Source organism: Monodon monoceros, unplaced genomic scaffold, assembly GCF_005190385.1.
Source record: "Monodon monoceros isolate NGI ecotype Baffin Bay Population unplaced genomic scaffold, NGI_Narwhal_1 Super_Scaffold_1, whole genome shotgun sequence".
NCBI lineage: Eukaryota > Metazoa > Chordata > Mammalia > Artiodactyla > Monodontidae > Monodon > Monodon monoceros.
This window is the reverse complement of record NW_021703765.1, coordinates 18,564,227-18,591,338: the sequence shown is the minus strand read 5'-3', so window position 1 is coordinate 18,591,338 and position 27,112 is coordinate 18,564,227. Positions and strand designations below refer to the sequence as shown.

Here is a 27,112-nt window from a genome sequence, read left to right as displayed (position 1 = left end):
CACACACACACACACACACACACACACACACACACACACACACACACACACACAAAACCTTGCCCAGGAGATACTAATAAAGAAACCATTGCTTTAGACTTGAGCTATCTCCCAGAAAGAAAAGACAAACACTTCCTGATAATCAATACTCAACTTCCATTTAAGGGGAAAACTTCTGCCTTAATACCAAGCATTTGTGTTGACATCACCACCTCACTCAAAAACAGTAGATCTCGGGGAAGATTAAGAAAGACAAAAAAAGTTTGCAGTCACCAAACATCCTATTCAAAGCAGCAAAAGAGGCCAAAATTAAGTGACATTTTTTCCCTTTTGTCATGCACAGCGAGGCCCATTAGGTATTAGCTATTGGTTATCGTATTAAGATTGGACTATCCTGTGAAAAACTTTATTTCCGCTCATTTTCATTTCAGTCAGACTTTCCATTATAAATTTTATTTTCCCTGCCAGTAAAAAAAAAAAAGAAAAGTAGTATGAGGTTGCAATTTGGCAAGAACATTTCAAGCCTGGGTGTGATTTCCGTACTCCAATTTGATTTAAATTAGTTTTGCCATATTTAGTGAGAACTAAAAAAAGTCCGTTTGGCCACTTTGGTTTCTATGGGTTTATTTTCTATACAATTTCGAAAGGCTGAAAAAGTCACCGAGTTCATTTCTGATAATTTTATATGGAAGTGCATTAATGAATTCATATCATCCCATTACTATTTTCAATGAAAACAATTTAATCGCTAATAAAGAACCCGCCGGCTTTTGTTTCTCAGCTAAGACACCCACTTTTAAAAAGTCCCATGTCTATCACTATTAGTGGTACATCCTCAAGAGACACATGACGGATATGTATTTTTTTAACCTGATGCATTCTGAAACAACAAACATTTCAAAATAATAATTTATTTCTCCAGGACAGCATTTGGCTACCTGTTGCTTACCATCACTATTTCTCTGCACCAAACAAAAGGCTATTGGAACTGGAAGAAGCACGTTCATACGTAACAGTGCTCATCCCTGGAAGTCCACAGGACACACTGTTACAATACGATAAAGCAGTTTTTGGAGCCCCTCAGGGCACAGCATCTAAAGGACTTCCATCCAGCATCTCTATAAAGTAGTAAACACGAGAAAACAAAAAGCTGCCTCTCCACGAGTCACTCACCTTGCCACACAGTGGGGAATCGGTTCAGCTGTGATCTGCTATTTAGACTTGAAGCCCAAGACACCGAGACTCTGCCTTTCTTTTGGGTTTGCATAGCTGGTGTTGGAGACAGGGATTCAAAAAACAATTCGGCACAAGAGAAACTCACTCACTGGGAGATACACTAGGGTCTGTTCTAGTCTCAGATTTCACCGAAAGCAGAAATTCAAAATATGTACCCTTTTCCTCTCCAGCCCCGATCTCCTCAATCAGGGAATTTCCAAAATTGTGCTCTTTGCTTTTCTCCTTAAGTGATCACACCGTTTATGGACACTGCTGAGCCCAGGCTAAGCAAAGAGAGAGTCGGTCCTTGCAAGACTCACAATCATGAAGCAGAAATAAGGATGAAAGAATCTCCACACTCCACGGCTCTATTATGAAGACTTTTTAAGAAAAGCGGGTGCAGCCGTACTCCTGTATACAACAGAATTTTCCTGGACACAAATGTCTCAAAAGGAGACATTCCCCAGGCCCAGACATTCAGCCATCACACGCCAGTCCGTCCACCTCTAGTCCACCCTCTGCCCCTTTCCACTTCTCACCTTGTGTCTGCCAAAAAAATTAACTTCAGTCTCACCCGAGGGAAGTGTTGCCCACAAACCGAGGGAGGGTCTGTGTCCCAGCACATACACTGACAGACTCACGCGGTCTGGATGATGCTTTCACAAGTTAAGGGGCCTCGCGCTTACTCAGCAGAGGAAATCTTTGTGTCTGGGAGGAATCACGCCAATTCCTATTAGGAAGAAAGGATACAGGGGCGAGGAAGCCTATTCTCTCATTGACCAGAAAAAGAGGCCCGTCGAAAACAGAGACCTCTGCCATGACCATCAGCGAACAGGAAGGATGTTGTCAACTTTCTTCTCCCCCAAAACTCAAACGGCCTCTGCCTTGACCCTGAGAAACCAGAGACACAGGAACAGGCTCTTCGGCAGGAATTGAGAGCTTTACACCAGAGACTCGGCGCTAGGAGGCTCGCTGCCGAGCTATCTACCCCGCACATTTGCACTCACATTCCAAAGATGCTTCCGTTGTGCTGGAATGGCTGTAAATTTCTTTCCTGCGGAATTCTTTCCAAACAAACTGCCATAAACTGTGCGCCGCAGCTTGCGCAGCAGGAGCGCTTTACCCAGCACCGCTCACCTCATCACAACCAGCCTCTCAGACGCCGAAGGGGACTGCACGGGTGGCTGGGCCAAAGGAGTAAACCTTAAAAATGCAGATCTATCCGGAAAAAACAAAACAAGACCAAACACCACCACTCCACCAGAGCTCCACCTTTCGTGATCCCTGACTGATACCTAAGGGAAACCTTCTCGAGCAGGCTCTATTTAATGACTCAAACTGTTTGCTTACGTTTTCCAGGATCCATGAAACAGGTTGTTTTTTTAAAAAAAAAAAATCAAAATGGATTTTTTGCCATATCATTAAAGAAAACGGGAGGGTGAGAGGGTTCAGGAGAGCAAGCATTCCCTTCCCAGCACGAAAAGAAGGTACATTTCTGTTTGGGTGAATAATAAAACACTAGAAAGCTTTGAGTCTGAAAGAGGATGATTAAATTCTATCCGGAGTTTTCCAAAGTAAGAAACCCACGCCCTTAGAAAAAGAAAGTCTAAATCTTTAGAGGAAAAAAATAATAAGATTTGAAACATGTGATTAGTACCGATACTGAAATTAAAAAGAAAGCGTCTATAAAAACTCAATTGTCTTGAAACAAAGCTTACACTTTGGGCTATGGATAGTATTTTTAGAACTGGGCTTTCTCTGGAGAGTTGAAAGTATGCAAATGCAGAGTGCCCAGACACACACACACACACACACACACACACACACACACACACACGCTATACCTTTGTATGACACTGGCATTTTATTATTTAATTAAAGTACTCTTATTTTTCTAGCTCACGCATGCTTCCCTTGAGACGGCTTTGCTGTTAGCCTGCTGGCCTTGACTTCCAGCCAAAAACAATTCAGAAACAAAAAGGGACAACAAATCATATTTTCACAGACATTTTTATCCCTCAATACAACCCTGTTTTCACACAACATCCTACAGCCCCTATGAAAACTATAATTTAGGGCAGTAGCCACCCGAACCCAGGATCTGACACATGGCTGCACGAAGCATTTCCAGTCTAAGAAATTCTTAAGTTCTTAATTGCAAATAAACTCTTTTGATAGAACCACTTTACCCGAGATCGCTGGTTTGCAAACAGTGCCACTGGTACCGGCTGATGGATTAAAAAAATAACAACAAGCCAGTGAATACAATTCTGATACGATGAGGTGTTTATGACTTCCACGCTCTGTGTTATTTCATTACTTTTTAAAAAGAGACAGGCATCGGCAGATTTTCAGTGCATTAGTGCCACAGTCTAAAACGCATCATCTAATTTACAAAACAAAGTGATTTACCAGGTTCATTCTCTCTCAACCCTTTCCCAAAGCAAGATTCTCACTTACCTGGTGGCAACCCTGTAAATTTGATTCTCTCCCATAAGATGAGTAGGAGCCCCTTTCTGTTTTACCTGCCAAGAGAAACAACAAAAAAAGTGTAAATTGTGTTTTTCTTTAAAAAAAAAATCTCCTCCAGGTAACAGACATCCACTTCTCTTCCCCGATGTTTACATACGTAAAGTAGGCACTACTGGCAATGTATGCAAGCAAGACAGGGAATAACACTTCCTCACTCTGGCTATGATAAACTGGAAAAAAAATATCCTTCATTCCTATTCTTAGCCAAACTGCTCCACACTTCCAAAAACTGTCATTCCAATGGCCTCCACTTTCTCTAACAAACAAATTGTCATTCCTTATTTTCACTTTCTTTCTCTCTCACAAAATTTAAACAATTTCATTTTTATTTACACAGCAGGCAAATTATCTATGTAATGACCCTAGCCTAGTCATTCCCATTGATTATATTGACACTTAATGGTGAGGCCAAAGCTAATCAATCAGGGCTCTCCAGATGGTGAATAAAGCAAAGAAACTATTCAAAATTCTGGGACTCTCTCTCTCTCTCTCTCTCTCTCTCTCTTTTATTTAAACTCCCTTTCCCAGGAGAAAAGTCCATCATGATAAAGATGATCATGGAACTTACATTTGGGAAAGAGGGCTTCTGAAAAATTGCCCACTCTGAACCCAGCTTCAGATTCTACCAGTAGAACAAGGGATAATGGAGCGTCAATGTCTTGTGTCAATTCTAACAACCCAATTTTTATCTGTAGGCTGCTCTGCAGAGACAGATAAAGGCTCAGATGCTATTTGGCCATATCTAGGGGTAAAAATCAAGGCTGCTCATTTGTTGCTTTTGAAAGTATGCTGAGCCTTAATAATCAGCAAGGAAGACAATGAAACCACATTATAAGAGATCTAAGCAGTAGAATACACCTAGTGACATGTAAAGAGTGCTTACAGAAAACAATCCATACCAGGACATTAAAAAGGGCTAGTGCCGCCCACGTGCCCAGAACACAAAGCCCACCCCACCCAAGACTGAAGGATACTGTTTTCCTTCAAGACTAGAGCTTAAGGTACATTGTCCTCTTTACCCAGGACTATACTATTCTTTTCTCCAATGGGAAAATTCAAAACTAGTATTTTGAGGGGCTGAATGGATCCTTTGAAGTTTACAATGCCCAAGTTTCCCCCCCTCGACTCAAGTTAAGAGAAATGTTAGAAGTAACAGTGTTCATTATCATCTTTTAGTTCAATGACAATGCTGTTAAGAGTATGCCTTCCTGACACCACACAAAGAATGTGTCTTTGATAAACCTTATATCTGGTCAAAGGCATACCTTGTATGTAAGTCACTATATATGTAAAATGGAAGATGATTTTGAAGAAAGCCAAACCTGAGCCTTAACATTAACCCTCTTCCCCAGTATTACCTTTTCCACTGACTTCAGTGAATCTCAAACTTGGGAAAACACTCCCCCCGCCCAACTCCTGATATAGTGTTCAGTGCAAAGTAGAAAATCAATGCCCATATCAGTTTCAATTCCAATGAAACAGGACACCATCTCAAGCAGTGTCAGTCCTGGGAGGTCTAAGAGAATAACCTTTCACTGTATGAGGATTTTGCATTAAAGAATAGATGCATTTGCCTGTTTCAGAAGTATAAATGGTCATAAAGACATATTTACTCTTCTGTGTAAGTCAGATGTAAGCTACTTATAGTCTTTAACTTCTCCTTATAAATATTACTAACAGATAACAGAAAAAAACTCTACCTTTTATCAGCTATCAAATGATGTACGTCCTTCCTGAAGCTCTTGCATCTACAAAGCTTCCATACAACCACAACATGATTCACTTTGACATAATATTCACTTGTTTAGCAAATAGAAAGGCAGGTAGAGAGGTCAGTAGAAAGGCAGACAAACAGACAGACAGAAGGAAGATAGATGAGGTAGAATTTACTCTGACTTCCTAGGAATTTGAACATCTAGTGGTCCTGTTTTGGTAATTTCCAAAAATTGGAAGGAAGAAAGGCTATCTATGTCTTTCTCTAGAAGAAATTACTGAAGCTATCCCCTATAGAATTTCACCACCTGGCATTATTTCCCAACTCAACTCCAGCACATAGACCTGGAGAGACGAATTTTCCTACTAGGATTTGTCTCAATTCATATATATATATATATATATATATAAGTTAGGTCTATTCCTTTCATTCTTTTAAAGGTAAAAGGGGTCCATGCAAATAGTAAGGATATGAGAGAGGAGAGAGAGAGAGAGAGAGAGAGAGAGAGAGAGAGAGAGAGAGCGAGCATGAATAAGAATAAATGGGAGAGAGAAGAGAGAGGAAGGGAGGGCAATAAAGAGAGGGAGAGGTGGACTGGAAAGAACAGGGTGTAGGAAGGGAGAGGAGGGGAGCGAGGGGTGATCAGAGTATGTATTCATGATGCACAGAGTCCCCAAAGTACTCCTGGCTGCAAAGCCCCAGCATTCTTTACTATCATATCACATACAGACTGCTTAATCTTAATTTTGCTTGTTAAAAAATATTTATCCAGATACAAAAATAAACTCACTGCAAATTACAAGTTGTCAGGGTTAAAAATCTACTCCTGTTTGTGTGGGGGAGGATAAGAGACCAGCATAGACATGAATCATTCTCAGTAATTTGAGTGTTTCCATGACATCAATGGGCACCCGTCCAGGACTCTGTCGAAGTCTGTGAGGTACCAAAGAGGCAGCGCAGCCAGCAGGAGGCTGGGAGGTGCACTTTTTTTTTTTCCTTTTTTTTTTTTTTTTAAGGATTATGCTCCTTGTAAAGATTTCATCTGTAGCATCCACTTTTACCATCAAATAGATCGCTCCACAGATCCTGAGTGAACACATTTCATTCTGATAGTGTAAGCCTTTAACTTTATTACATCTTTTTGTTCCCAAATTCAACTATAAATCTGTCCTCAGAGCCCAAACCTCTGTTTGGGAGTAAAATAATCAGGGACTGTGGATAAACCCAAGCACCTTCTCAAACCTATCATATCTACTCCTCTAATTTCCTAATGACAAAAAGCAGCCATTTTACAATGACACCTCATTTCCAAGGGAAAAAAATATACATCTTTTGTGTAAATTGTCCATTAAAAATTAGCTATGGTCTTGATGTCGGTCTTCCGCTTAAAATGTCCGGGAACATTTGTTTCAGAGAATAAAATTCTCAAGAGCGCTGATAACATGTTTGAGTAGGATTCTTAAGTAACTATCTGTGCTCGCGAACACAAAAGCACCTAAATATGTGTGTTTACTCTGTGTCAGGCATGGATTTTTGTCACTTATACCCACTGGCTGGCGCGGACAGCTTCTTTCCTCCATCCTTCGCCACCGACCTCCCCCCGTCCCCACAATCACAACGGAGCTTTTAAAGAGCTCAAGATTCTATTTTTCCAATATTTAAAAGAGATAGCAGTGATGAACAAACCCGGCGTGTTCACTGCAGAATTTTCGAGACAACCCTCCGGTACTAGAATGCGACAGCCGCTGCGGACATTTTTTGGCACCAAGACAATGGTGGCACTGCCAAGCCCCATGGCTAAAACTACTCAAAAGAGGCATAAGGGTAGCATTAATCGCTCAAGTCTTTTACTGCATGGAGTACTGTTGTCCGTATTTTAAAAACTAAAAGTACCCGTTAGTAACATTTGTTGTATGCCCACCAAGGGGCGGGGGAGATTCTGAAATATACACCAGGAACAAATCTTGTCAAGCATTTGATTCATTTTATACCTAGAAGGACCAAATGTTAAATTTTGCTGCTGGTGACGATTTGCCGTGCATGAAACGAATAATCTAACCTAATGGGGGTAACACTGAAGGCTGAATGAAAGCTACAAGAGAGGATTTCATAAACTAAGTCGACATATTGGCTAAACAACTTTCTTCTGCAAAAATGATGTATACAAGGAACGTGTAATACTATGTCACCATTTTTTAAATTAAGCAAGAAAAACGCTGTAAATGAGCAGACACAACATCTGTCAATCAATCCTTCTAGAGACAAAGGAGCTCAACGCGCAGCCCCTTCTCTAGAACAAGTCGGCATCTACAGTGAGCAAACAATCAGGAAAGTCAACACGTGTTTTGTCCAAATTGAACCCATCAGCTGTTAAAACCTATATTTAAATTTGATTATTAAAAATGGCACCAATGGGCAATCAATAAAGGGGTCACTTCTTCTGTTGCCCTGGAAAAACTCAAGCTAAGCAGAAAACATAAGCTGCTTCCAATGATTTTTAAAGACCAATCCTTTTGCCGATTGATTCAATTGTTCTTTATCTTGCTGCCCCACGAAGGATAAGGAAAAAAAAATTTTTTTAATTTAGGGAGAGTATGATTAACAAATATCTATTAATTCTAAATTTAATACTCTTATATTCTTACATAATTCTCCATTTGACTTCTAATTTTTCTTCCAATATATCCATGGTATCCTATTGTAAGGGAATGTCATGGGAATTGGATGAGAATGAAAATATTACATGAAGGAAAAAATTGGTCTCATAAGTTCATTAACTCACAGGGATACATCTAAGAAGTATCACCTTCGGTAGATTACTACACCTGGACAGTTCTAATCCATTCGGAAGGAGTGAGAGACAGGCAAGAACAACTTATCCATAATACTATTTCTGGAGATAAGCTGTGACATGGATGATCCCACGGGTGGTTGACCAGTAGGATAACAACAAGGTCATGTTTGGGTTTGTAGCCTTTCATTCTTAAAAGGCCACTTTTAACATTACATGTAAATGGTAGGGGGGCTTCCCTGGTGCCGCGGTGGATAAGAATCTGCCTGCCACTGCAGGGGACACGGGTTCGATCCCTGGTTGGGGAAGATCCCTCCTGCCACGGAGCAACTAAGCCCATGCGCCACAACTACTGAGCCTGTGCTCTAAAGCCCGCGAGCCATAACTACTGAAGCCCACGCACCTAGAGCCCGTGCTCCGCAACAAGAGAAGCCACTGCAATGAGAAACCCGTGCACTACAACAAAGAGTAGCCCCTGCTCGCTGCAACTAGAGAAAGCCCGCGTGCAGCAGTGAAGACCCAACACAGCCACAAATAAATTTAAAAAAATAAAAATAAATTTTAAAAAACGGTAGGTATTTCACCCACCACTGAAAAAGATGCACCTGTACAGTGGAACATATTATCCTACGAAAAGCCTTGATAAAAAAATTATCTGATGCTGTAGGACAATACCCAGCAAGGCTGTTTCATCGCTAATCCTCATTCTGGAAACCGAAGAACCAGCCTTTTGTTCCCTGCTACCAGACTAAGGAACTCATCACAACCGTGTGTGAATCAGAATAAATCTCTGTCGTCCCTGTCCCCAACCCCAAGCCATCTTTGGTTACCCTATAATATTGGGGGGCATATTGAAAAGAGTATTTCATTAAACAATAACGGGAAGGGTGGTTCCAAAAATATACATGAGGTTATAATTTACAGTTCTTTCATCTTTCCCGCGCCTGCCTTTTCCTCTCTTGCCCACTTAAGTATACCTGAGTCCTTGTCATGTATTACCCGCTACACAAAAGGGTTACGTAGATTGATTCATTCAATCTACACAACAACCCTGTGAGGCAACGTAATATAAACACCACTTTACAGATGAGAAAACTGAGATACAGAAAACTGCCCAAGGTCACAAAGGCAGTAAGCGTTAGAGCCAGGATTCAAATCCTGCCAGTTTGATTCCCATGGCTGGGCTCTTAGCACTATTCTGTGCTGCTGGAAGTTAAACTCTGAAAAAAAATATCTACAAATAAGCGAGGAGCCCAATACTGAAGACTCAAGTCCCAGAGCTCAAAACACTCATGAATTTGATATGAAATTAATGGAAGTGTCTTAGAGGTGGTGATAATTTACATTTACATGGTGTTTTATTCCTAAAAGGTCTCTAGGTACTTTAAAGCTGTGCAAATGATGTACACCAGAACCTGTGACGTCACACAATAAACTGCAACCATCTCTAAGTTAACTGGAAACAACTAATTGACAAAAACATGGCAGCAAACTGCATCTCTACACATTCCGTATGTGAAGAACATGACTTCATATCAATGCATAGAGAAGAGTGAAATTAAAAATATAATTATAGGGGCTTCCCTGGTGGCGCAGTGGTTGAGAGTCTGCCTGCCGATGCAAGGGACACGGGTTCGTGCCCCGGTCCGGGAAGATCCCACATGCCGCGGAGCGGCCGGGCCCGTGAGCCATGGCCACTGAGCCTGCGCGTCCGGAGCCTGTGCTCCGCAACGGGAGAAGCCACAACAGTGAGAGGCCCGCATGCCGCAAAAAAAAAAAAAAAAAAATATATATATATATATATATATATAAAATTATAGGACAACACAACATCGCTCACAAGTGTCTTCTGTGGAATAGTAGCCCAACAACAGGCTCCAAAAAACAAAAGGGAGGCAAATCAAGAGGCCCAGGAAATGTTACAAGCTGTCTATATCTCTCCCTGACAGGCAGAAATATACACTGTATCCTAGCATGTTAAAGCCTCTGAAAAGTCCTGCAGTAGAGACATTTAATTTCATTTAATATAATCTTTCCTAAATTTATTTGAATACACATACCTGCCCCATCTTTTTGCCTATTAACACAAGTTCAGAGGAATCTGAGAAACTACTACTTTAAAAAACTTAACATTTCAAAGCATGCACTGGGTTAATAGATGTTGGTAATATTCTATCAAATAAATAAGTTCAACATTTGAATTTTATTTTAATTGACCTAAAAACATCTTTGTCTCGTTGTGATGTTTCCATGCAGATACACCTTTGTGGTTCCGACTAGCCGTCAACTTTAATTTTCCCTGATTCTAGCCTGGAGGTGGGAGTCTGGGTTTACAAGAAATCAGAAGTTGACGTTATTCTCCTGATTTCTAAAATTCAGAGAAGACCACTGGTTCTCTCCTGCAGAATCTTACTATACCAGGAGGCATTTAAAAAATCCAAATTTAATAAATTTCATGCTAAAAGAGCTACGACTCAATTCCAGCAGATAAAATAGTCATTCCACAGCCTAGAAAATTCTCTTCATCCCCTTCTTCCTGAATTGAGAACAGAAAGAAAATTTGGGGGAAAAGTGATCAGGCACATAGTCTGCAGCAAAGGATGATGGGAAATAGGGGCCAAGCCATTTTCCCAGGAAAGACTAGCGTCAGTGCTCACTTTCACTGATGTTCTTAAATCATCAAAGTAGAACACTCAGTAATGATCTAGAGCTCTGACCTCAGAAAATTATGAGTTTGGGCTGCTTTCTGTCATTGATTCACCCCATCTCATCCAGACACTGCATTGCCTTCAAAGCAGCGGGTGTACCAAAATTCCAGATATACTTAAGAGTATCTCGAGGCACCACCCAAACTCTGTATTTGGGGCGATTCTGAACATGGTTAGAATCAATATTCAATTCTCCTTAAAGCCCTCACACTTGCAAAGCACTATATAGTGTGCAAAGTAATTTAACTTACATTATTTAAGACAACAACATCCTAAGAATTCCTTAGATGGGCATTTCAACCCCTATTTTTATAGAGGAGGTCACTAAAATTCAGAAAGGGTAACCCGCTTATAACAAATAAAAGAGGCTGTACAGATATTAAGAGACGAAGCTAGAACATAAATTACCAATTCCTGTGCCAAAGCCTGTTTTTACGATACGCCGCCTCTTCTTGAGTATTCCAGATGTATTACTGGTTTCTATTGTGGTAACAAAGATGATTCCACCTGTCTTTTTCTCACTATGTAGCACAGCCCTCTCCTCAATTCGTGGTAAGTCAGAGAGGCATTCTCGAGTCCTTTGATGGATGAAAATATTAGAGCTGGTAAACAATTTGAGTGACCACCCTCTGGGACACCAAAAATCACCTTCTCAATGCAAAATGAAAGTACTGCCTTATAGACTATTTCACCTACCCTAGACCAACAACAGCCAGAATCATCCTCTTCCCCGGTGTCACTCTTAGGAGAAGTGCACGACACATTATCAAATGAGAACACGTGAGTCTTATGCTTTCTTTTCCCAGTGCAGGAAAATCTTTCACTGAAAATAACACTAATTCCACAGAGTGTGCAATTAATCAACATAATCATGGGGATAACTTAGCTGTTTGGGGAGGTGTGTCAAATAACTCTTTAAGGCCACTAAAGTGCCACTTGAGCCACCAGAGTAATGATTTTCTGAATCAGCAATTTGTACAAGGGTCCCCTAGGGGCCTGAGGGACTAAGGCTAACCCCGAAATCAGTCAACTTGCTTCTAATGCGTAACTTACCACTGATTTTGTGTGAATAAGATCTTAATGGCTCTGCCTGCCCTATTTTATATTTTTATTACAGTTTGTGCCTATGGTGACTGGGTATAACCAAGGCAATGAAAGACTTTGTGAGGGCCTCTGAAGAAACAACATGTGCATTTGAAATCTTATTTTTTATTTGAAATACGTAATAGTTTTTCATGTAAAACTGAAAAAGGTCAATCTTGCGATACACAATAAAGGCATCAAAAGCAAACAGAAATAAAGTATTTTTGTTGTACTCTTAAGAGGAAAGGAAGATACAGGATTGGTGTGGAGAAAAGCAATCTCCTGAAATTCAATTCTATGGCTCAAAAACCCTGCCCATCATGAGAATCATCAGTAAGACTTTTCTTAAAACAGATTCCTGGGTTCTCTACCCCAACTTACATTCAGTGGAATGTGGTCCAGAATCTCTGTTTTTTTTTTAAATAAAACTCCACTGGTCAGTCTAACAAGCCACAGATAAGAGTAACCAATTTAAGTGAACAGGTTCAGCCTTCAAGGTTACTTTAGGTGAAACTCTCATAAATCCGGTAAGCTGGTAGATAACCAAAAAAAAAAAAAAAAAAAAAAAATCAATGAGTATCTAATCCAACCTATTTAATTGGATTTTTAAAAAGTAAACAAGTGTTGATCTCCAAGACCCTTTCAGACAGTTACATTTTGTGGGTTAGAGAAACCTCTTCCTGGCAGTGTACTAGGCCTCTACATTTGTTCATCTCTGCTCATGAAGATTGGTTGTGTTAAAGAAATTCAGCTCACATTACCAAGTAGATGGCCCTAATATACAACAGAATTCCAAGACATAAGTGTCCTGGAGGTGAAACGACATTCCTTCTATCAGCCCCACTGGCCACTGCTCTGAAAGTATCTCTTCTCCCTTTCTACCCTAAGACAGAGGTCGCCTTTAGACTCCAGGATCAAGCTCTAGTGAGCCAGACTTGGTTTGTTAACCTAAAAGGGCCCTTCCACCCATATATTCCCCACATCCATGCTCTACTGAAGGCATTATAAGTCCATGCTGGGGGAGAGAATCCAGTCCTTTGATCCCTCTGGAGGAGATCGATGACATTTCTGGCCAGATGCAGCACAGACAATATCATATGAGTAAGACTTTGTTGCCTGGCTCAATTATTTGGAATTAATCAGGAAATTTTAAGAAAATCAGCAGCTACGTTTCACTGTGCAAATTGCTTTTAGCAATAAATTACGTGCTACCCATTAAACTGATGTTCTAACAGAGTCTTCCTAATATTAAATGTAGAAAATAATAATGACCAAACTCTGAATTTGGCACATCAGAACAGAAAACTGAGGAAAAGGTTTAGTATTATGTTTGTTATAAAGTGTCTACGTAGGAAAATTACATATTTTAGCACCAGGGCCATGTAAGAGATGGCCTCGGTTTTCAAGCTCAGCTCACGACTAACAATTAGAATATAACCACTATCATCTCTTAAAGAAACTATATGCATTTGATATGATACTCAAGAATGCACAAAAATAAAGGAGGTGGAGGTCTCATGAAAATTTTAAATACAGATTACACATATGTATGATACAATAAGTATTATATATACACATAAGTATATAAGTAACATTTCTAACCCCAGACAGAAGATAATCTAAATGTCATCTATAGACGTATCTGTAATATATTAGATAATCATTTCTCTAGTCTTAGACTATATAGGTTTTACATTCCCTAAGTATACAGTACTGAGAAAGTGGGGGTGAAACAGCCCACAATTCAAAATACAACTCAGGGCATTCACAGAGCAGACAAAGAGTAGGAAGAATGCTAACCACTGAGGCTGCCCTTCAACAACTTTAAAAGAATGGCCCCATGACAATCAAGCTAGGAAGGAAACAGGACCAAACTACTCAGAGTCCAATTCCCCTGTTAAAGGAAGGTGATGGTTCACAGACAGAATTACATAAACCACTAAGTTCCACACTGTGATGTTTAAGAAAAACCTTCCAATTACTGAATATACAAGCATGACTAAATCAAGGGAGGAAGGCGGGGGCCATAGGAAGGAAGGGGAGAGGCAGAGGAAAGGATGATGAGGGAGAAGGCAGAACGGAGGAAGGAGAGAGAAGGGGAGTAGTCCGAACAGTGACCACATCCTATCAAAAATGTGCAAGAAAATAAAATCTATCACGTGGAATAGATGTTTACAGACAGCAATTTTCAACTCTGAAGCTTGCAAAAATGATCCTCTGAACAGCTTTGAAAGAGGTCCAAAAACCATGAGATACAGAAATAAATATTTGTAGGGTAGCTCTGTGTACCTACCACGTGTTGGCTGATGGTACGTCAACGACGAACGTTACTCCCAAGAGTTAAGAGTTTAGATGGATGAAATGTTAGGGAGCAAAGCCAGTAATGTACATAGTCAGGGGTATAATGGGAATAATGAGAGAGCAACTAACACAACCTCAATGTGGTAATAGGAGACAAGAGGAAACACGTATGTTTGAGATTCCACGCCAGATACCGTTAGAACAGATTTAGCGGGAAATGGATATTTGTTAGAATGCAGTTTGCAGTTATTTGACAATGTTAAACAAAACAAAGTAAATAAAAACTAACACTTACATGATTTAACCAAAACAAATTTTAAGGTAACTGGTACCTCAGATTGGAAAGATGGAAAACTGGAAAAAACTTAGATGACATTTCATCTAAGTTTCTCTAGCTCTAAGCTCTTTGATCATTCCATACGTTTGGGAGATGATTTGGGAGTTTTTTGATGGAATCTGCTTACAAATTAGAGAAATTTGCAAAAAAAAAAAAAAAAAAAAAGAATTGTAAAGATCTAAACGATCCACCACAGAGTAATCACCTGGATTCGATCAAGTCATTTCAGAGAGATGCAGAAATCACTTATACATAATTAATTTTATAAAGAATTTGATGGAAACTTGTCAACAAAAATTGCTGCTATTTTAAAGGCATATTCATTATACAGAGCCCTGGTCTTCACTACCAAGACCCAAGGATACTCTCCACCCAAGCAATGGCGAGGAGGCAAGATGTTCCCTCTGTAACCGCCCTTGTATAACTTAGTCCTGCGACCTGAAACCATCAGTGATTTGCTCCGTTAACATCTTACACTCTATAAAAAACAACCAAAGCAGCCAAATAAAACAAAAAAAGGTTCCACTCAAACTCTGATTCTCAACGTCTGCCAGGGAGAATAGCTTAATTTGGTCTGCAAGGAAACCAAAAATGCCTTTACAGAACATTATGGTGTAAATACAGGCTCATTTTCCTTCACAAAGCAAGTGAAAACAGTCAAGCCTATAAGGGAGTTCTCTATGAGGCATTAGCTACTACATACAAGGAGTCATGTTTCAAAATTTCAATGATTTATCCTTTTCAAGTCCATTTCCAACTCAGTAAACAAGAATTCTTCTTGAGTGTAATCAGGCCAGGAGGATCTACAAAAGCAACGGGAACACGATTAACGGTCACCTGAAAGCAACCACTTAATAACTCAAGAGTGGCATATACGGGCTTCCCTGGTGGCACAGTGGTTAAGAATCCGCCTGCCAAGGCAGGGGACACAGATTTGAGCCCTGGTCTGGAAAGATCTCACATGCCGCGGAGCAACTAAGCCCGTGCGCCACAACTACTGAGCCTGAGCTCTAGAGCCCGCAAAGCCTGTGCACCTAGAGCCCGTGCTCCGCGACAAGAGAAATCACCTCAATGAGGAGCCTGTGCACCGCAACGAAGAGTAGTCCCCGCTCGCTGCAACTAGAGAAAGCCTGCACACAGCAAAGACCCAAAGCAGCCATAAATAAATAAATAAATAAATAAATAAATAAATAAATTTATTTTTAAAAAAGAGTGGCATATACTTTACATGTTATTTGAGCTATTGAGTCTATTTAGCAAAAGCAAACTCCCCCCAAAAAACCCCAAACAAAACCCCTTCATTTCCTAATAAAAACAAATTAACTTCCATACTCAGTATTAACCTACAACTTTATAATTACTGCAAATATCTGATTGTGTAAAAATATCAAAACAAAACAAAACAAAAAACAAAAAAAAACCAACCTTGAAAAGTAAGAGACATTAAGAACCCCACATACCAGTCATTTCAATGTGAGCCAGCAGAGGGCACACAAGCCCCAACAAGAGCTGGCTCTGGCCGGGCACCACCCAAATTCATTTAGGACTAATCCTGACCAAAATCTGAATACAGAGAGGGGGGAAAAAAATCATCCTATCAGGGGCATCAATAAAACAAATGTGCTCAGTTTAGGATTAGTAAGAAATATACAGTAGTACACTTTATTATTCAATACTGACTTTAACAGAGATTTCTTAACTGCTTCATGGAAAGTTGTTCATTAAAAAGAAGTAACTCTTCTTTGTATAGAAGTGAGGTTATATCAGTTTTCAAGGCCACTGTAGTTTTTATAGATCTATATGAAGAATTATCTAGAAAACATGAATTTGTAGAAGTAAATTAAATGTTAAATTTCTAATACATAAAGACACATGTTTTGGTAAGTATATTAAATTACCCTTTGCCAATAGACAGTTTCTTTCAGAGTAATTCCATGTGTCATATACAAATCTATTAATTTTTGTAACCCTAGAGCAATCGAATATGTACCGTTTTATGGTTAAATTGAGATACATAAGTTACTTATTTTCCCACTGGTTTGTGCTTGATTGATTATTTGTAAGTTGTCTATTTTGGGTCTTTGTATTATAATATTAGCTTTGGGGTTACAGTAGATTTTGCCAGAAGAGTATCTCGCAGCTATGTATGTACATGTATGTGTAGAAAGGGCGCTGCTTATTCTTTTAAAGGAAGTTATCCTATAGATGCAAAAGTCACAAACTCCTCCTAGCCCTTTCCGAGCTTTTGATTTCAGAAACAATATCACAAATTGAAAAGAAAATATGAATTACCTCATGAAAGCAACAAATTAAAACCAACCTCAGATACTGTATTTTTTACATTTACAGATAAAAGTTAAATAATCCACAGGATGTCCAATCTCTCATTTCAAGTGCATTAGAATCAACAGAAGGTTTCAAGATGGAAAGCTTAGTAGGATAATTAACTGCTACTTGTCTATCCACCTAAATGATCATTTCAACCCCACCTCACTCACTAAACAAAAACAATGAAGCCATGTAACATCGTCATCAGGTGATTTTTTTTTAAGCATTCTCGGTAGATTTGAGAGTTGAACTTAATTTACAGCATCTACCAACCAGGTGGTATAGGTTACATGTAGGTCATGATAAATAACACTTATCTTTTGGCCGATGTGGCTACACCCTTTTTGCATAAGTTAAAATGATGATGGTTTATTATTCCAAAGCACTCAGTTCTGAAATGTTTACACAATTTGTTAAGTCCAGGCAAATTTAAATGATTCTGACGTGCAGCCTGCTAAGGCCAGTGATGGGGATAATGCCTCTTTACGTGGGTAAAATTTTGTGGCATATAGGTCACTCTCTTAAGGGGAATCAACTGTGTGTCTCTTCTTTGCGTTTCCACCACAATCCTTCATCCTGCAGCCTGGAGCTGAGAGTGAAATGCAAGAAAGGAGCCGAATGCTCAAAGCAAAAATCTGCTTCCAGGACAATCCATTATATCTGACAAGTTAAATGTTCCATGGTAGGCCATATGGCATCAGAGCAGGCCCGAAGATGGAAGAGGGGAAATCAGCAAATGCATCACAATTAAGGAGTTTGGCTACAGACTTTCCTTTGAATTACCTTTTTAATAAATTTTAAACGTTGTCCCCCCAATTTGTAGCTGAATCCCTTCTCTGGGATAATTCTTAAAGGAGTCCCACAATTTCTTTCCCATCTCCTGACTGTCAATGCTGAACTCTGGAAGGTTAAGGCACACAGGGCCATTTTTATCAAAGGAAGCTTCAAAGAGGAGGACCTGTAGCCTCATTTCAAAAATTTCCAGACAAATTATATGTAGAGCCTCTCTGTTCACTAGATTAGAATAGATGTCAATGAAACTGGTCATTAGAATGAGACATTTACATTAAACTGATAGAACGTTAAATGAAACCAGTTTCCATTTTCAAGTCCAAAAAACCTGAAAAGCTGTATAGTCACAACTGGCACGTTTCTGTTTCTTCTGTAGTTTACTTAATATTTACCAGATTAATGAATTAACTGAAGACTGCCTTGGTTGAATTTAGCTCCCCCTAACACCTCACCAAAAAAAAAAAAAAACTCTGCCTACTTCTGCTAATACCATGTTCCACAGACAAGTCTTAGAAGCTTTCTAAGACACTGATTAAAACCAGGTTGTCTATAAAAATAAATATTTGTTCTTAGAAACAATAATGTAAATATAATTTGTATTATAATCAAGGTATGCATTTATTACTTTAAGGGAGAAGAAGATGAAATTAATGAAATGACCAAAATAGCATCATTAGACCACAGTATTCCATGACACCATTCCTCTCAGTAAAGAAAACAAATCCTTTCCGAAGAATTCTCAGGAAGAGAACTGAACTTGTAATAAAAACAGAAAAAGCTTTCTACAGAAGTATCCAAACTCATCTGGTCCAGTGTCAAACATCAATTTTATCAACACCCTCACTTCCTGGGGATAATGCCTTCTTGAGCAAATTTACATATAATATGATGCGTGTGTGAGTGTGTTTGTGTCTGTGTGTGTATAAATTGTAATGGTAGGTTTTTTTCTAAACAATAATGACTATCGTTTAAGTATTCACACTGGTTTACAAACAAGAAATTCATAATGATTAAGAGAAACATGTATGCATCTTTCCGAACGAGAAGACACTAAGACTCATTTCCCTAAACTATTTTCAGTCTCCATTTCTCCAGAGGGTCACTATTTCCCTCAAATGTACCCGCTTCTGCCTTAATTAAGAATAACATTATTTCAAAGAGCATATACAGATACTTTATAAAAATGGATCACTTTGCTTTATGTTTAAAATTATGAACATATTTTCTGGTGGTCCTAAAGTTACTATTTGTTACTGTACTCTTATATTTGCATCTCATTTTTTAATATGAGACAATTTATTGAATTACGAAGATGCTTATGTGGGTTATGACTGGCAACTTGTATTAAAAATCAACTGTTATAGCTCTTTGTATTTTACCAAGTGCTTTCACATACATGCTCTTATAAGCTTCATCATAATTCTGTTAGATAGGTATCATTATTATTATCATTACTTTCATTCTATATGTAAGAAAAAAGGGAGACTCAGAGAGGTTAATTTATTTGTCTTAGGGCACACAGCTATGAAATGGAGGAGCCACATCTTTTGCCCAAGCCTACCTCTAATGTCAGCATTGTACTGACATGCCATACCATATATTACACGAGGAAGCATGACCATTAAAAAGATATAGGCAAGTATTACTTAGGAATATAAGTACACTTTTTACACATTTTCACTTCTTATTCAAGAAAAGTAGCCACGGTTTTTGGTACTGTGATAGAATCCTATGCTTGGGTTTACTAGGAGGAATGAACACATACTCAACACACAATTACACTTACACACGAGCACATACACACACAAAATGTAGCCAGGCACACCTCAACACCAACAGAGTGCATCGGGCCGTTGTGTACTGTAGATCCTATTTCTGTGTATCCAGATCCACATTTTTATTACTAATTAAAATGTCCAGAAGGCAAAATAACACCTGATCCGAGGGATTTTTAAGTACAGTAATTGTCAACGTTCAGCCCCTACACTGTTAACAAAATTGGCCTGCCCTGAGTTTTATATTTGCTGTTTCCAACCTATCAGTGTAATGCAGTTAAAACTTTAATAATCTGAACACCAGTATGTCCACATTAAACTCTTTACCAAGAAAAAAAGAGAAAGATCTGATATTTAAATCATCACCATTAAGAGAAAGCTTATACACAGCAGAGGGAGATCAGCTCGTGCTTTGTGACCACCTAGAGGGTGGGATAGGGAGGGTTGGGAGGGAGACGCAAGAGGGAGGAGATATGGGGATATATGTATATGTATGGCTGATTCACTCTGTTATAAAGCAGAAACTAACACACCATTGTAAAGCAATTATACTCCAATAAAGATTATAAATAAATAAACAAATAAAAAGAGAAAGCTCATGGACTCCAGTAGAACCGAATGCCGCAACACAGCAACACAATTGGGTTTTATGGGGGAAAAATACATAAAGGAGGAAAAGAATGAGGCACTTTCCCTGCATCTTTTGTTTCACAGGTTCACTAAACCATAAACAATTTTTGGATATATTTGTGGCCTTTAATTTGGGGGGAATTTTTATACCACACATAGGTACAGATCTTAATCATTAAGCAAAATGTTCATTATCTTATAAGCTTTTTAAAAATATGGATGCGGGCATGACCCCTGAATGTCAGGTTAGGCCTTACTCGTGCATAATATACTCCGGGAAATCACAAATGCTTTTAAAATGTTTAAAGCAGTGATTTCCTAATCCTAAGTGGATTCTTTTTTTCTCAAATAAACATTTTTTTTTTTTGCAAATATCTAGGCTGTTTTGATACGCAAATGTTCTCCTAAACATTTCCACCAGCCAGCCACTGAAATCTCTCCACAGACCCCAACCAATGGGAAAGTTTGCAAGGGAAACAGGAGAAGCAACTGGATGAGAATCCTGCCAGGAATCCTGGTTTCACGGGCCACAAACAAATGTGAATTTTGTTGCAATACCTGAAAGAAAACTTGTGGATATTTTAGTGAAACAACTCCTTTAAAATTCTCAGTCATGGGGCAGTGATTCTCCCTGATTGAAGCAACAGCTTCTGGGGAGGGTAAAACTGATCACCCACAGGTTTCCTATTTCAGAGTTCAATAACTCCAGGAAACGTGGCTTGCTGCTGGACAGTGAAAATCTCATCACTTAAAAAAAATTACCCAAAGGAATTAACATCTGCAAAACAGGAAACAGAAAAAGCAGCCAACAGTACCACGACTAGGGTCCCAAATTTGAACAGGTATAATCTTAGTGGATCACTTTCAAAAATGTTCTCCCAAGGGAATAAACCAGGGAAGATGCCCCTAGAGCCATCTTTATTATGTAAACAACTCGGGAAATAATGTATTCAAACAAAGGATTTTTCTAGAAATAAAAACAAGAGGATAGCATTCAAAAGTAACTTGTAAATACAGTACGATTACAATTACTATGACTGAAAACAATCTCCAATACTCCCTTTCCCTTTCATGCTCTACTGTGTAAATACCCCCAAAACCTGCTTTGAGAAATAATGGGATTCCTTGATAACAGGTCAACAAATCATTTCAAAGAATCTCCAGTTTGCTCAGGCACAGAAGCCACCAGAGGCTAACCACACTGAAAACAAAACCAAATTTCAGGATTCCGGTTGCTAACACCAGGCTGGGCATTACTGAGAAAGGTAGGAGTTGTGAATTTGGTGGGAGGAGAAAACTAACAGTGAATTTATCAAAGCCAGTGGATCGTTGAGCTTCTACAATTAAAATGATCTGCTTCTCCACCACTAACCTGCTGATCGACACTTGTTCCTTTACTTCTCCCATCAATTTCTCGTTTACACATATTAAAAGCAGTCAAAGATTTCATCAGATGTGGTTTTGACAAGAACAGCAAAGTGCCTAAAGCCACAGATTTTAATTGAGCCCAAAATACTGATTTGGGGCAGGGGGAGAACCAATCACAGCAGGAAGCGCTTTAAAAGAAAAAGGGGGTGGTGGTGAGGAAACATCATCTTGAGTAGTTACTCTGCACTCAGTTGTACTGTACGAAAAGAAAATTAAAAAGTTATATAAAATGTCAGAATTAACCTATCGTTTCAGATTGTTTACAGGTGAATTTCTACCATCTGGATGGGCAGTTTGCCCACATCAAAAACAAGTAAACTAAAAGAAAAAAAAACCTTCTTCTGCCTGCTATTTTAACACAATAGATTTTAAAGGAAAGGGGACAGACTCACTCACCGTAACCTCCAGATACTGACACAGACACATTTACACAACATGTGTGTACACTCACACATTCATATACAAACTGTGACAAGACGAAAGTTGGAAAAAGCAAGAAATTGAAATAAAATTCTGTTTCTCAGATCTCTAAAAGATTAATAAGGAATAAAAATCTAGTCATTCTTAATTGCATCATAGGAAAAAAAGATTCACTTTAAAATTCTCATTAAATAACTCATGATACTCTCTACTTCACTGAGATACTCTAAAAAATAAAACCTAGCATATCAAAGTTTCTACCTTCCCCTAACAAGGCATATTTATATTCTTTCTTTATGCTGGGCTAGCAACTTGGGGAATTATAACTTAACTTAAATAAACAGGAAACTGCATCTTAGGAACTGCCTGAAGTTGTTTTATATTATTTGAGAGTAAAAATGCTTATTAATTTGACAATTTTTAAAGAAATATGCTTTCATTCTCCCCTTATGCAAACCTTTCCTTTAATCCTTATACAAACCTTTCTTTTTTTTTAAACATCTGCCTCAGCAAAAAGATCTGACGTAGTAATAATCATTTTTTAACCTGAAGATCAAATCTTACATCCAGTCAGAACTCTGTTTAGGTTTTTTCTTTCTAATGTCAAGAGTGAGATAGAAGTTTCGGTTTAACTTTAGGCTAGTCTAACAAATCATGGTACCAGGTTGGCACAAAGTGGTTATTTGCCAATCTCCAGTCACACATTCTGAAAGCAACACACAGAGGGTTTATAAATTAATAGCTCTCTGTACTGAATGCTTGTCGATATCTCTGGTTCTGGGGTTTCTGGGTATCCATTTGGATTGTACAGTGTCTCTTAAAATTACGTTTGAAGCCCAACACTAAACCTGAAGTGTTGAGTGAGAGAATTATGGGCACATTCCCAAACTCTTACATTAAACCACAAAGGGAATATATTAAAAAGAAAAAGCACAGAAAAAAAAATCGTCCAAAAAAGAAAAAAAAAAACTCACCCTGAATAGACAAACAGAATACTTGCTTTTCTCTCGACCTTATGGGTAGCACACGGAGGGAGGCACCGGAAGATCGAAGCACAAATACGTGATGAGGTGTCTCCAAAAAGCATGAGGATGAATAAACTGTCGTGCCGTAAATTTGCCAGCTAGAGGACAGAACACAACACGCTGGGGCTTGGCTGTCCTAACATGTTTTACTACATAAATTTAAATAGTCTTGAAAGGGAAAAGAAAAGAGGGGGAAAAGTAGAGGGTTTTTTCCTTAATATTACAAAAAAAAGTTTGCGAGAAATTCTCATACTTGGGTCACAAATAAAAGTAATTTCAGGGCTGTTATTAAAAAAAAAAAAAAGAATCTAGTTCTTAGGCTAAAACTCATCACATGTTTCCTATGATGGAAATTTAGGGGGGTGGTTTAAAGAGTTAAAGGCTCCCTACCATTAATTTGCATCTGGTGCTTTTAGTGTGTGTGTGTGTTTTTTTCTTCCCTGAAAAGTTGGCAGAGCTGCCGATTTTCCATAATGCAAGCATTTGGGAATTGTGAGCGGAATGAAACCGATCCAATCTCCTGACTGCGACATGAATTTTCATTAATTACAACCTTGTCAGCAAAAGCATTATCAAAGCTGAATATGAAAATGCTAATGAGTCCTCATTTGCATATTTTTCTTTGTTGGAATGTCATTAATTATTACATTTTATGATGATGAATGCAGCTGTCGAAGCTCTCCGATGCATAATTAGCCATCAGAATGCCAGGAGCCGATCAGCATTTTTGGGTGAAAAAAAACAAATTTCACTTGTACTCGTCCCCCATCCCAACACCACCCAACACACAGACACACACAGACACAGACACACACACACACACACACACACACACACACACACACAGCCCTGATGACGACAGTCCTGAGGCCGGACTTTGGGGAAGTTGAAAAGGGCTTGTTTAGAGGGAATTCATTTTTGCTTTAAAATTATTTTGGTTTTAGCCGATAACGGTCTTATACAATAGAAGCAGCTCTTAATAAAAAAAAATCGTTATTCCAGCTTAATTAATGCCACGCTTAATTATAACACCATGATGTCAGCGGTTTTAATTAAGTATTGGCTCCGTTACAAAAAAAAAAAAAAAACACAACTCCCCGCTGCAGTAAGAGTCACAGATTTGTGCAAATCATTTCTGCAATTTTTTGGTCTTCCGTGGTTCATGAACTATTCGGATATTAACAGGCAGCATGAAAACTCCAGGCACACACGCGTGCGCAGGAGGGCGCACACACATGCGCGCACACACACACCACACACACATACACACGCACACACACACACAAACCCCCAAGCAAAGGGGGAAACCCAGACTTTGCTGCTACATTACTTGGATACACTTTAGAGCTTACCTACTTGACCATTTTTTTGAGCTAAAGTGTAAGTGAAGATGACAAAACATAGCTCATCCTCTCTCAGCCGCTGGGAACGGTGTTTATAAGTAAAAAAAGAAAAACAACACAGAGCAGATGGGACCATTACACATGACCAAACCAATCAATCACAGATGAAGGGCCCAGGTGCAGCGCAGCCGTGCAACAACGCACCATTTCACAGTCTGTCAGACACACACACACGGTCGTCCATGAGTGACCCTCCTCGGCCCCCCCCCGGACCTCATCTGGAGCGCTGCTCCCCTCTCGCCTGCCTACGCTCCAACTGACATCTTCATAATCGCCCTGTCTTTCTATCTGCTGTGGCTCCTGTGAAGAGACGAGGATGGAAGGGCTGGCGACTGGGGGGAGGGAGTGGGAAGGGAGACTGGGGAGGGGAGATAAGGACAGGGGCTCCCATCATTGTCACTTACGAGGAGTCCAGCCTTCTTCCTTCTGCCATCCCCACGGCCCCTCCCTCCCCGACCACCAGCACGATCGCTTCTCCGAACCATCATTAAGCTCATTAATTTTTAAGGGTGACTGCTTGGTTACAGCACCCCAACTGTCTGCCGTTAGACATAGAAATTTTGTTTGGGGGTCTCCCGCCTCTGAGGAAGGGAGATGTGGGGAGCTGGACAAAGTCACCCTTTGATGTAAAGGTTAGAAACTGATTCACTGGAAGTGCGGAGCAGTACTTTCCGTGGTCCCCCCCAAAAGGGGTTCAGATGAAATCCTTGTTACTCAGAAAACTCTGGGGGAGCCAACTCTGTCCTAACATTTTGTGTAGTAAATAATCCCTGTGGCCTTTGGCGTCCTATGTCACAGACTCATCCAGGAATCACTGAACCCAAATGAAATTGTACATTTGCAAGGGTCACGGGCTATCCTGGCAATACAACTGAAACACCAACTCCAACACAACACGTTAGGATAGCTCCCTGTTTTAAACTCAGAATTCCTAATTCCCAGCCTAACTCTTTGCGGCTTTTCACCTTTCTGTTCCTTAAAAGAAGCACACACACACACAAACAAAAAACTCAGTGGGGAAGAAAGTAACAAGTAACCAACAGAATGCACTGAAGCCCACCCACCTACCACCTTTGGGAAAAAAAATCTCTTTACATCACACCAGAAAAAGAAAGACTGGTTTTATTAATTCAATATAGTCTTTCATCATGAACTCCTTCTTAAGCCTGGGTAATTTATAACCAAGTTTTTGAGATCTGTTATAGAGCACAAATATTAGAAGGAATCACCTCCATTTACTCAAAGAACTGAAAAGGGATACTTTCCCCAGCTTTAGGAGATGACTGCTCATCCAGTGATTGAATGCTTTCAGCAATTTATAATTTATTTTGCCCATTTGGAGATGAGAAGTTTAGGAAAGCACTCAAACCCTACAAAGGACAACTATATGACTGCAAAATAGCTTAAGGGATTTATGTCCCAAAATGCTCACGACATTTTAGGCTTTACTGGAAATTTTACACTGAGAACAAGAAAAAGTTAATCAAAATAGACCATGCAATTCGGCCACTCTAAGGATTAAGTCACGTGTCATTTATGTGCAGTTTCATGTAATGGTACGAAAATAAAGAGTGCAGGCTAAGTTGGGTGAGAAAGTGTCCTACCTAAATTCTGCATGCCATTCCATTTACAGGCAAAGGCAATTTTCCAGAACACTAGGCAGATTGGATTCGTTGAAATGAAAGCTTTGTCTCTTAGCATGGACCCTACCATCAATTCAAACATGTTCTCAAAATGGTTTGATGACGCACTTGTTTTTGGTTTTTTTGTTTTTTTTTTTTTCTTTTGAGGATTCAGTCTGCTTCTCATCTCTTATCCACCTAATTTGTCCTTCGGAAACTTTTAAATATTGAAGTAATCATGAATCTTTCTGTTCCCCAAAGCGTCCTGTAATTTCAAAGCTTAGTCCTTGTTAACAAGAATCCCTGAACTCTAGAAGAAACACAGAGAACGTATTTATTAAAATCTTCCATAGCTATGTAGAAAGGATCACCTTGTGTTTTGAATGCATTTTTTTTTCCTCAAGGAACAGTCTCTACACATTTGCATTAATAAATTTCTATTTCCAAGCTCAATAGAACTTGCAGTACAAAAAGCAGATGTGTACGTTGGATTCTTTCAAATTAAATTTCCAAAAGCAGAGCCTATTCTAGCTCAAGATCAAAGGAACTAAAACATGATCTCCTCCCCCTTCCAATATAATTACAGAGATTTCATTTCTTTTTTTTACAATGAGCACAACAGGTTAACTTCAAACTGAAGGATAATGACCAGGTGCTACCGCTCGGCTTTGCTGGGTTGCTGAATCGCTCTGCTCCGTGGCCCTGCTGTTTAAACTACCACTCTACAGGAAGATGGGAAATGCCTCATGCTCTTCTCTACTTTATTCTTGGAGATCTGTTGCCTTTTCGACCTCAGGACTATGCAGAAGAGCTCTCAGATGGACACAACCCACTGGACAGCAGGACTGTTCCAAAGGAGGGTGTGTCCATCCTAAAAGGCACATCAAGGGAAAAAATCACATTTGTAGGTGTCTTTCATTGGTAGGCTAGCGAAAAACCCTTTTGGAAGTAGATGGGGAATAAATAATAAATAATGAGGAGTGACACTGTGAGAAATGTCATATCCTG

At 39.3% G+C, this 27,112-nt stretch overlaps 1 protein-coding gene across 19 annotated transcripts in view; it reads right to left on the bottom strand.

Moving 5' to 3' along the window:
• The window catches only part of TCF4 (transcription factor 4), a 360,905-nt gene that overhangs the window by 175,543 nt on the left and 158,250 nt on the right, over positions 1-27,112 (bottom strand). For 15 of the 19 annotated variants that reach the window (XM_029217316.1, XM_029217380.1, XM_029217406.1 and 12 more), the window contains one exon: positions 3,676-3,740. In XM_029217316.1, the coding sequence (XP_029073149.1) occupies positions 3,676-3,740 (65 nt within the window). Of the gene's footprint in view, positions 1-1,173; positions 1,270-1,391; positions 1,872-1,965; positions 3,656-3,675; positions 3,741-27,112 lie in introns of those variants that run through there. The other 4 variants (XM_029217441.1, XM_029217450.1, XM_029217433.1 and 1 more) reach the window with 3 other exon arrangements.